The 11,303-nt window shown below is 41.5% G+C and overlaps 1 protein-coding gene across 2 annotated transcripts; it reads left to right on the top strand.

The window, feature by feature from the left end:
• Positions 1 to 1,203: 1,203 nt before the first annotated feature.
• Positions 1,204 to 10,492, top strand: pax9 (paired box 9). 2 transcript variants are annotated; one of them, XM_056392733.1, is made up of 4 exons: positions 1,204 to 1,518; positions 2,193 to 2,807; positions 4,887 to 5,026; positions 8,986 to 10,492. In XM_056392733.1, exons 1-4 carry the CDS (start codon positions 1,230 to 1,232, stop codon positions 9,238 to 9,240), a joined length of 1,299 nt encoding a protein of 432 aa, XP_056248708.1. In that variant the 5' UTR covers positions 1,204 to 1,229; the 3' UTR covers positions 9,241 to 10,492. The 2 variants fall into 2 exon arrangements, with proteins under 2 accessions (XP_056248708.1, XP_056248709.1); XM_056392734.1 differs by lacking the exon at positions 4,887 to 5,026.
• The last annotated feature ends 811 nt before the right edge of the window (positions 10,493 to 11,303 follow it).

The raw sequence follows: 11,303 nt of genomic DNA, 5'->3' as shown, positions 1-11,303 counted from the left end.
CAAATCTCTCTTATTGCTTGCAAGTGGGGGTTTCTGCACAGAAACACGTGTGTACATGAGTGCAGAGGCAGTAAAGTTAGAAATAATCCGCTTTTTAGCATATTTTTCTGCAAACTTTGAGCCTCGTGGGTAATTATGTAAAGGTTACAACATAAAGTGTAATTTCTTTATCATACACGGGCTCTAAAAACCTGCATATCCTCAACGCTTGCTGTGCGTAATTGGCAAAAATAAGGCAATATTTGGCCTCTACGGTGCAAAGCCTTAATGCAAATCAAATGGAGGTACAGTTTGAAATTAAAATGATAAAATTACTGATTCAAAACAACAACTTTAAGTGTCGTGTTCGTTTTCACACATTCAACACAATCAGATAAGATTTAAATAAATAAAAAATGGCGCGATAGTTAAATCTGGCGGTGGCTGAACTCTGCCATTTACTGTCGAGCTACGTGACCAGACAGATTCTCTCCAGAGGTGAAACATGTTTGGCTTGTGATCGCGTCTTTTTTCCAGTAAAACATCATCCAGTGAAGGACTTTGTTTCTGTCGTGTTTCACAAAGTGTAGCAGTCGATGCTGGATGCGTAAAGGAAAGTAAAAACATGGGCGGCAAATATGAAAAAAAAAGTGCGATAATCTTCGAGTGCACGGATATACAATTTACCAACATCAACCAGCAAATTGCATAACTGAAAACCAATCATTCATTTCCTCCCATTTCCTTAATGATGCCATTTAAAAGGTTGAGATGAAGGGTGGTGTAGTGGAGCGTAAAGCCACTCAAAGTCAGGTTTTCCACTTTTTTTTTTTGTTTCCATAGAAGAGGTGGGCGCTTATTTTATTTTGAAAGGATGAACCCTTGTTATAAAAACACGAGCATCAATACAATTAATGACAACTAAACTTGGGGTTAAAATAGACGCACGTATGCGTTTTTCTGGACATATTAATACTTACAGGTGATATTTCCTTATGATTGTTTCCCTCTGGAGTTTTTTTTTTTTTTTTTTTTGCGCGTCTCTTTATTTTGTGCCACATACAGGTGAGGATCTAATCCAAAATCTTGATATTGCTTTATACTCACCCTTGTCTGTCTCAATAACAAACGCATTCATGGTGGTATATCCCCAGCTTTGCTTTCTGATGGAAGAGCGGAACGAGGAGGAGGAATGAGGGGGCGGGGGGGGGGGGATCTCAGTAGACTTGTCATGTCAAACTTTTGGACCAATGGCAAATCAGCTCCGTGCAATCGCGAAAGTCTATTGGAAAGACCAGCCAATCAGAGGGAGAGAAGCGTTGGAAGTCCAGCCTCCTGATTTCAACAGATTGAAATGTAAGCCTGTCTCCAGCGCCGTCAGGAAACAGATCGAGAATTTTGTCCCTCTTGTTCCTTATCGCACAAGAAGATTTTCTTGGACGCGGTTTTGGACAGTGGACACGCTGGACGCGGAGCAGGATCCACGGAGGAGGCACACACCGGACACCGTATTCTTCATTTGCGGGTTTAACACGATGGGTGAGTTCAGTGTTGGATCGGTTTTTTTTTTTTTCCTTGTCAGGGATGCAGCGAATGGTCCAACGTCCTGCGGCAAGGTGGGGAAAATATGGCGAGATATTGTCTGTCTGTGATGTTTTGACTGATCACTTTAGCTGCTGATCCAGAGGGAAGAAATCAGCAGAGTGAATTATTACATGTGTCAGTTACGCATGAGTCTCGGGACCAACTACTTGACATCCGTGTCAAGTTTAGCTTGTGAGCACGACAGCTATCAGTCAGCCTTTAGTTGGTACTTTTCACCCAAACATTTCACATAACTCAGACCGATGAAGTTTTGTTGTGGAATGAACAGATTTATATATATATATCGAATATATTCCGTTTAAGCGCTAAAAGAAGCACCATTGCGTAAAGATGGATTTTTAAATCAACTAGGTATTAAGGAATTTTGGTTACACGGTGGTTTTTATAAATGTCAAAACTTGGCACGACTAGATTAAAACATAGTTTAAAGTTTAACATATTTTCTATATTTGACTGTATACAATTATATTCATGGCTGGAAGTGTAAGACCGTATGGAGAGCTAACTGTTTTAACCCGGGATATTAGGAATCTGTGTTGGGCCTCGGTTTGGTTACCTAATCGCTGTCTCACTGTTCTGGTTTTGTGTGTGTTTGTTTTTGACACCAGAGCCAGCCTTCGGTGAGGTAAACCAACTCGGTGGTGTTTTCGTGAACGGTAGGCCGCTCCCCAACGCCATCCGGCTCAGGATCGTGGAGCTGGCCCAGCTCGGGATTCGACCCTGTGACATTAGCAGGCAGCTGCGCGTCTCCCACGGCTGCGTCAGCAAGATCCTGGCCCGTTACAACGAGACCGGCTCGATCCTCCCGGGGGCCATCGGAGGCAGCAAGCCGCGGGTCACCACACCCACCGTGGTCAAGCACATACGGACATACAAGCAGAGAGACCCGGGGATTTTTGCCTGGGAGATCCGGGACAGGCTACTCGCCGACGGGGTTTGCGATAAGTTCAACCTTCCCTCCGTCAGCTCCATCAGTCGGATCCTCCGCAACAAGATCGGGAATCTGTCCCAGCAGAGCCAGTACGAGTCGGGCAAGCAGGCGCCTCACCCACCGCCGCAACCAACGATACCCTACAACCACTTATACTCATACCCGACGTCCAAAGTGCCCACTCCCCCTGGCATGCCCACTCTTCCCGGACACATGGCCATGCACAGGATATGGCCTTCCTCGCACTCTGTAACAGATATTCTGGGGATACGGTCTATTACAGAGCAACAAAGTAAGCATGGCTGCATGGAGGGCGGTTACATTTGTTTATTGCACTACATTTATCCAACTTTTGAAGGGGTTTTACGCGCAAGAGTGCGAATGGTGTGTGTTTGTGTGAGAGAGGCAACATTTATTTTTTTTCTCTTTGAGTTACTTCTAATTGTTTTTTATAGGCCTCCAAAAGTAGGCTAACTCACAGGCCTCTGTGGAGACGGAGCTTAAATGCCATTTGACCTGCGTGCTGCAGCCTGGTCTCACCAAATGTCATGGCAAAGTTCACGGCAATGCAAAATGTCCTTAAAAGTGACATCACGCAGGCCTGCTGATATTGATTTGAAAGTGAGGCGGGTTAGTTCAGAAACAGATGGTCCTGCTTGCAGTAATCATTAAGAGGCGGATGTGGAATATTAGAGGGACAGCGGAGGGAAAGGCGGTGGGATGAAGTGCATGAAGTGTGCTGAATGTTTGCCATGACTCGGAGCCAGACATTTTGTGCAGGAGCTGCGCATTGTGCAGGTTTAACCGTGATTCAGGCCTTAGAAAGAGACAGCTCTCAGCGAGAGTTTTTTCTGCTTGCGTGTGTTGTGTTTTGTCATATGTGTGTGTGTGTGTCACGTGCAGGTAGGCCCAGATAGCTTTGGCTTGCACTCCATAAGACCACAACTGTTTTGGAAACAGTGAAAGAGGATCCGGCATAAATCAGTGTTTAATGGCCGGCTCGGTGTTGTGAAAAGGGATTTTCTGAGAGATTGTTTTCCAGAGGCAGGAAGGGAAGCGCTGTCAGTCCACTGCAAGTAGTCCTGCTGTCAGGACTCAGGGCTTCCATGCAGAAACACGCCCCGGCTCCTCTCCACATCCCACCGCCATGCGAAAACTTAACTCGGCAATCTAAACAAGACAAATGTAAGGCAGGTACCGACGAGAAATCACAAGGGGAGGAATGTGTTCTGAGAGGCTGCCTTTATAAACAATTTACGCATTTCCAAATGATTTGCAGATGTTTGTGGCAGGTTTCTGAATGCTGCGTTAAAGTTTTTAAGTAGACTTGGTGACGTGAGAGCTCATTTGCACCAAAGTGATTTCACCAGTCAGATTATTTACAAAATACATTTGGAATTTATTGAAGATGGCAGAGAGAATTAGAAAAATTAAGACAATATGTGCAAGCTTAATATTATTAATTAATATTATTTTCCGTATGTTTCTTGACGCGCTTCGGACACACACACTGCAGGCCAGAGTAAAATACAGCGGGTTAATTCAACACCATATTTTTTTTTTAACTTCTTGGTTGCTTCTCCCAGTGTAAACGCTGGGGATGGTGGATTATAGAACATCCATCACGCACAAAGGAGGGAGACGGTGAAAGTAAATCTAATTTGTCCCCCGACAGGAAGACGTTTTAGTGGGTTAAAATGCCCCTGACCCACCAGAGAGTCGCCTTACTTCTAACCATCTTCACCTGGGCCTCAATCTGATCTCCGCGACGAACCAAAACATTTAGCTTCACTCAGTCTAAACTCATTTCTCATTTTCTTTAAGGCAAGTGTAGAAAAAAAAAGCGACATTTAATTTCGCTTTTTCTCATTAGTCAATGTTCTTAGTCAAAAATCCTTCACAAAAAAATGTGACGCCTGATCAAGTTTAATGATTAATGGTTAAAGAAAATGAAAAAGAAACAGCAGAGACTCGCTCAGGCTTATATTTTAAGAAGATATTATCTCACTCGCAGGCAATTAGAAAGAAAAATAATCTAAATCAAGTCTCAGTGTCAGATGATATTAACTTTGTATTAGATACTAAAACTAATATTTTACTTTAAATGGTTAAGAACAGAACAAACTTTGCGCACACGAAAGACCATTGACATATGAGCTATTTGTGCATGAAATGACAAATGAGCGAGCTTTAGTGCAAAATGTCACAGGGTTTATTATGGCTCATGCAACCTGGCTAATCTGGGCCTGATGTTTGTATGAGAAGCAGCGGCCTGTGCGGGTATTTTTTTTTTCTTCTCTCCCGCTCATCTTAAAAACCTCTCTCTGACTGTCCTCTCTCTCTCTTCTCTCTCTCTCTTTTGCCCCCCCAGTTAGTGACAGTCCATCCTTTTCCAGCGCCAAACTAGAAGAATGGAGCGCTATAAACAGGACTAATTTCCCACCAGCAAGCTCTCCACTAGTCAATGGCGTGGATAAACCGCATTTAGAACCTGAAGCAAAATACACACAGGTAAAAAATGGACACCTCTCATTTTTTTTGTAACCTCAAAAGCAAAAACAATCTAGTCTAGAAGTCTAGCATCAGCCAACCAGGCTATCCATCTAATGGCAGTCTTATTTTTTTTTTTTTTTAATTTTTTTTTTTTAAATAACATTTTAATAATTATGTGGCCTGGAAATTTCCCCTTCACAGTATTAATGCACTCCTATTGTTGGCTAGCTGGTAATGGGTGCATTTTTAAAAATAATCTCTTATTACTTTTTATTATGGCTTTACAAGGTGCACTTCCTCTAGGTCCTGCTGCATGGTCAGTGTTTTTATGAATCATTACAGTGTGAATTATGTCGTAATTAGTAGGTTAAAGGATTCTGGAGAGCCTAGTTATTCTCTTGAGTTTTGTTTTCCAGCTTGTTGGGCAGCGAGCTTAACACTCAGAAACCAAGTCAGCGAACTCATAGTATAGGCCAAGTCTGTTGTCGTTTTCCTGATGAATAATTCTAGTGTTTTAAATGCAGTCCATGCAAGTTTTGAGCCAAGACACTGAACTCCAAAGAAGGAACATTGACCACTGCACAGTTTGTGTAATTCTTTTTTTCTTTTTTTTGCGAATAAATACAGTATAGGCTCTACACTAATATTTTTGTTTAAAACAATTGTGTATAGTTTTAAACTTTCACGACATTAATTATTTTTCACTGAGTTGTTAAAGTCGACAGACAAACATGAATCAGACTTTTTACAAAATAAAGCACGATCGAGATTAACAACCATCGACCACCAATTACGTGCATTTGCATTAGGCTCATAGGTTAATTAAAATATTTTTAAATTTCCTAATATTAAAAGGATGAGGACTCGTCATACGTCTAATTAATTTGTTTTTGCTTTTCTATCAAAAACTGATTGTGGTCGTTTATCTGAAAGTCTTTTCGCAAGCTTTTATTTTGGTTTTCTAAAGTTGGTAACAAATGAAGGGCTATGATGACAGCGTGTGCGCGCGCGCATGCGTGTTTGATTTTGGGTCCTCTTGTTTTGACAGGGCGTGCGGATTCTAGTTACAGACAAAAAAAAAAAACAATTTCATGCCGCATAATTTATTTTGCCACTTTATCACGGTGGACTGTTCATGCCCATTACACGGAGGAGAGGGTCGATGCTCTGAGATTAGGGAGCGTTCAAAGCGGACACAGCAACTGTCTGAGCGGTTAGCCAGCCAGCTATACAAAAACAGAAGTGAGCCATTAAATGTAGAAAATAACAAGTCTATAAATTACAGAGTTTATTGCATGAAAAACAAAGAATGGTGAAGGAAGTACTGTTCCACCATAAGACTGAAGATTAACCGTGCCTGTGTCACTCAGACTTTATACGGGCATCTAGTGCAGCCTGCTGAGATCTAATGTTAAATGGATGTGTGATTTGTGTCTGTGAGACAGACAGAGACACAGTAAAAGAGAGAGATGTCATGTCATGCAGTGATCGCGTTCAAATATCACAGAAATAGCTTAAGTTTTCAAACCACAATTCATTTGCTTCCAAGATTTAAAGCAAGATTTCATGTTTTTTTTCCCCCCTATATTTTTCTTATAGCAATAAGTCTAATTTTTTATATTTTCCCCGAGGATGACTGTCAGTGTAACGTTAACTCAAATGGGACACTGAAACTTTTTGTCAAGTATCAGAAGGCCTGAATCACATACTCTCATGTCTGTGTAAGGCCAAAGGCTGCGGTTAGTAACATGTGGCCTATAGGCGCTGCTCTGAGGGCAGGGCGGGCAGATGCACCCAGGGGACTCACTCTTTTTTTTTTTTCTATCTCGAAGAACAAGAAGAAGAAAAAGGAGGAGATGATGAAGAAGAAGCGCTTCATCAAAGTAAATTTAAGTCACGAGCTCAGTGCACGCGGCGGCGCGGGGCTGAATCGGTTAATGTTTCGAAAAAGATTCAAACAGCCAGGAAAAGGTCACGTTCAGAACAACAAATGTCTATATTTAATGTCGTTTAATATTTGTTATGGCTGTGATTAATACGCGTTTGAATATTTAACGGTTTTAATGATTTATCAGAGATATAAACAATGAGACGACAGCGTGACGAGGTGAATCCGTCTGAGGCGTAATTATTTGCGCGAATGGCGTCAGTGCTTTTATTAGTCAGTATTCAACTCTGGTTTAACAGTCACTCAAAAAGGCGTCAAAACACAACCGCAAATATTAATATTATAGAGTCTATTATATCCTCGGATAAACCTAAACTAATTTATTATAAATAAGACCCTCTTAGACCATTTTGCAATACATACAAATTGTAGGTTATAATGTCAGATAATATATTTTACTGTATATTCTAAAATAAATCATATTTAAATTCTAGGATTGAAGTACTTATAGAAGTATATTCACCTAGACAATGGGTGGTGCAGGAGTGTGGACAAAATACAACAGGTACACCCAAACAAACAATGCAATCTAACACAGGACAACTGCCACAAATACACCCTCTGTAAACCTTTTACATTTTGTTGACTTTGTGTCAGACAGGTGTTGATTCAAGTCTGTGGTCATCTCTGAGGCTGTAGTTAGTGTCAGTGTGTTCTTGTAGAAGTGGATTGCTCTCAAAGGTGTTTCCTGTTATTTTGTATACTTGTACAGTAGAGCCGTGTGTGTGTGTGTGTGTGTGTGTGTGTGTGTGTGTGTGTACAGTACATAAGTATATTCATGTGTGTGTGTGTGTGTGTGTGTGAGAGAGAGAGTGATATATTTCATTAGTGGATGATGTGATAATCTTTGGAAAAATGTTGCACTAAATGGTTTAAATTTAAAAAAACAAACATTATTTTAAACACAGCTAAAAGCCAGTGCCACATTTTATGAATTAAGCTGCAGTATCATTGAGCCAAGTGAAGACATACAAACACCCACAGAGACCCAAAGTCACCCACAGGCACACGCACACACACAAATCCAGTTCTCTGTCTATAGTTTGGTTTTTATAATGGCCACAAATGTCAGCTCAGAGTACAATTTTACATATTGATTTTCTTAAAAAAAAAAAAAAAAAAAAAAAAAAAAAAAAAAAAAAACAGCCTGCGTCTCTGCCAGTCGCACTCATCTATGAGAATAAGTCAGAGGAACAGAAAAGATCCCAATTGTAGAAATAATTCTCAGTAGTCACAGACCACCCATGAACAGAAATTCGGCCTCCCTGTTGAAATGCTTTGGTGAATTCCTCAAGTTAAGTCCTGTCGCCGTGCCAGAGAAGCAAAGCCCATTCATGCTTCAAACTCTATGCTCGCCTCATTCTCTATCATATTTCCCCTCTTCCTGCCCTTTCACTCTCAATCTCTCATGACATCTGTTTTGTGGCGCCCCCCAACCACCCTGTCTCCCATCGTCTGGCGTGGTATATCAACGCCGCCGGAGAAATGTCCAGTCTCTGGGTAGAAAACAAGTCCCACATACGGACGGGCAATCATGCATGTATGGTTTTTATACATGCTTAATATGTTCCAGGGGCATGAGAGCGCATAATTGATCATTCATACTTTCATCAAAATTGGGAAAATGGGTTTTTTATGTGGTGGCTGTGAAGTTAGGATTTAAGTCTCGGCTGTTTATAATTCAACTGCACTTTTCCTTTCACTTTCTTTACAGCTGGCCTCAGCTTTTTTCCATTACAACTCATGTGCAAGCTTGTGTACGTCTACCTGGGTTGGAGTCTCTAAATAACAGCTGAAATTTGAAGTTTTTACATCTCAATAATTTGTAATAATTAGACTGTTTAAGAGGCATTCTATTGCAAATAATTATTTTTTCCCTCCAATTTCAAGGAAAACCAAACATTGAAAATGATTAACCATGATTTGTTTCAAGCAGGGAGCCCAGAAAACAAATCAGCAGTTACCTTTCAAGCCTTTAATACAGATCTTCACCTGCTAATCTCCGTTTCACCCTCTCTTTTGTTCCCAGACGCTGAATGGATTGCCCACAGTGAACAGCTATGTCACAGCACCCAGCATCCCTCCCTACCACCCTCCCACCCAAGTGTCACCCTACATGGGGTACAGCGCCACCACGTCGGCCTATGTGACCGGACCCACATGGCAGCCGGCCAGTGGCAGTGCTCTATCTCCCCACAGCTGTGACATCGCCACCCCTCTGGCCTTCAAGAGCATGACAGCCAACCGTGACGCCATCCACCCGGTCACCGCCTCGGTGCTGTGAAGCCAGCCCCACAGACTGATGGGAGAGAGAGCGAGAGAGAGAGAGAGAGAGAGAGTGTGGGGGAAGAGAGAGAGGGGGGGGGGGGCGAGAGATGGCGAGGACAGTAGACACCAAGTCTGTCCCCTGTGGCTTAATTTCATTCCCACTGCCTCCTTTCTATGAAGGACTCGGCCCCAGGACCCATATATTGTGCCGCTGTGTGTGTGACCCCTCCTCCTCCTCCCGCTCCCTGCCATACACACTCATACCAAAGACACGAGGAATAAACAGTCTGTCAATTTTTTTTTACCACAAACTTGCAGGACAGGTGTACTGAAGGACTGATGTATGACTGCTACTCCGTCCATCAACACAATTTCTCTCAGATTCTTTACTGCACACTTCTGCAAATGTCTTTGGGCAAAATGGGGTAATGTATAACTTCAAGAATAAGCAATCAAAGAAGAGGGAAAAAAAACTTTGCATTAGTGTTTCAGGGTGCTTATTAATTGCTATTGTTTTTTTTGTTTTTTTTATGTTTGTATGCTTTTTTTGTTGTTGGTGTTATGTTTTGATAAAAGTAACTGTCCTATGGTGCATTGTTTTCCCGCTTCTCTAAAAATGTAGCCTGTGCAAGAGCTCCAGAGAGAAGTTTATTTATTAGATCAAGGTACGTTGAATGAAGTGCAATTAGCCTCACAGACAGCATGGGAATCTCCACGCACGTTTAGACAAAATTGGCATTGGTCTTATGTTGGAGTCTAGAGCAGTAACAATTGACAAATGTTGCACAATGAAATTGAATGTATCTTATTAAATTGTTTGGCTGTTTTTGGTCTTCATGAAGTCTGCCGGTTGTTTGGGAGGAAATCCTCAATATTTTTTATTCTGAGAACAGATGAGGTGTAGCACAGCTAGAAATATTCATCTTTCCTGTCTCTCTCTTTCTTGCAGTGTAGCTATGCTAAATTCAGGGTGAAGTAGCCTACAGCCTGTTTTACATGAGCAGGAAACTGCTTTTCATAAAAAAAAATGTGTGCGTGCATTTTCTATTACCACATTTCATGGCTCATTAGGAAAAGTCATCAGAATGAGCGCAGTGTTTGTCACCACATAAAGCCATTCTTTTAATAGCACAGATCAGGTACGTGACCTCTCAAGTACGTTCTGTACAAATTATAATAAGTATTAGCTGAGTGACAAAGAAATGTAATTATATATTTTTTTATTCATGAAACAAAATGACATTGGGTGAAATTATAATAGAAAACGCTGTAGCATTATTAAATATATATTTCCTAATTTCACTGTTAATTCATTTGGATGTATAGAAATCACTGCCTTGAGTAAGGAAGTGCTATGATTTGTTTTAGCCATATTATCCTGTGTAAATAATAGCAAAGTTATTCTGTCATTTATTATAATTTCCAATCATTTTAAACTGTTTTATGTGACAAGCAATTTTGCATTGGGGTTTAGGCGCGTGTAAGAGTAAATTAGAACATCACTGTTGCATTACTATTTGAGATCGTTGTGCCGGGGACTCCCAGACCCCTGGGGTGAGGTGGAGTCCATGTACATTCAGAGGGCCACAAATAGGCTCATTGGCCTGCAGTCTCCAAGGTCATCAGACATGTGACCCTAACTCGAACCTTCAGCAGCCACAAAAGGACCAAACAGGGCTTGTCAGGGCCAAGTCAACATGTTCATTACAAAAGAAAAGTACGCAGGCCGACTGACAAATGACATGTTTGCAAAATGATGCAAAAATACTTTCTGAAAGTTTTAAAGGGGGGAAAGTGAAGAGTAATAAATTACGAGCGAGTCTGGCAGGCCCCGTCTAGCCCTGCAGTGGGAAAGCAGGGATTTAAACAAAATGGGCTCCAGTGTGGACATGAAGTTGTAGATTGATAACTTGATAAAATTGCTCACCTGCTCTTTTAGAAGGCATTACCTGCTGCTGGGGGTTCAGGAGCTGGTTGCTTTGGTTATGGCTGCACATTCCCATTCCTCCCGTGTTACAACATAAACAGTCCCTCCATGCGACAGTGTCAACAGTCTTCCCCATGCAAGGGCTGATTTGA

This window comes from Seriola aureovittata, chromosome 13 (genome assembly GCF_021018895.1).
Source record: "Seriola aureovittata isolate HTS-2021-v1 ecotype China chromosome 13, ASM2101889v1, whole genome shotgun sequence".
Lineage (NCBI taxonomy): Eukaryota > Metazoa > Chordata > Actinopteri > Carangiformes > Carangidae > Seriola > Seriola aureovittata.
The sequence above is the reverse complement of the archived record's forward strand: the minus strand, read 5'-3'. Positions and strand labels throughout refer to the sequence as shown.

Bases quoted from the DNA above. Each gene is read 5' to 3' on its own strand.
- pax9 (XM_056392733.1), top strand. From the start codon at position 1,230: ATGGCAAATCAGCTCCGTGCAATCGCGAAAGTCTATTGGAAAGACCAG. The intron at 1,519-2,192 runs GTGAGTTCAGTG...TTTTGACACCAG, and splicing joins TTGCGGGTTTAACACGATGG to AGCCAGCCTTCGGTGAGGTA. The intron at 2,808-4,886 runs GTAAGCATGGCT...TTGCCCCCCCAG, and splicing joins GTCTATTACAGAGCAACAAA to TTAGTGACAGTCCATCCTTT.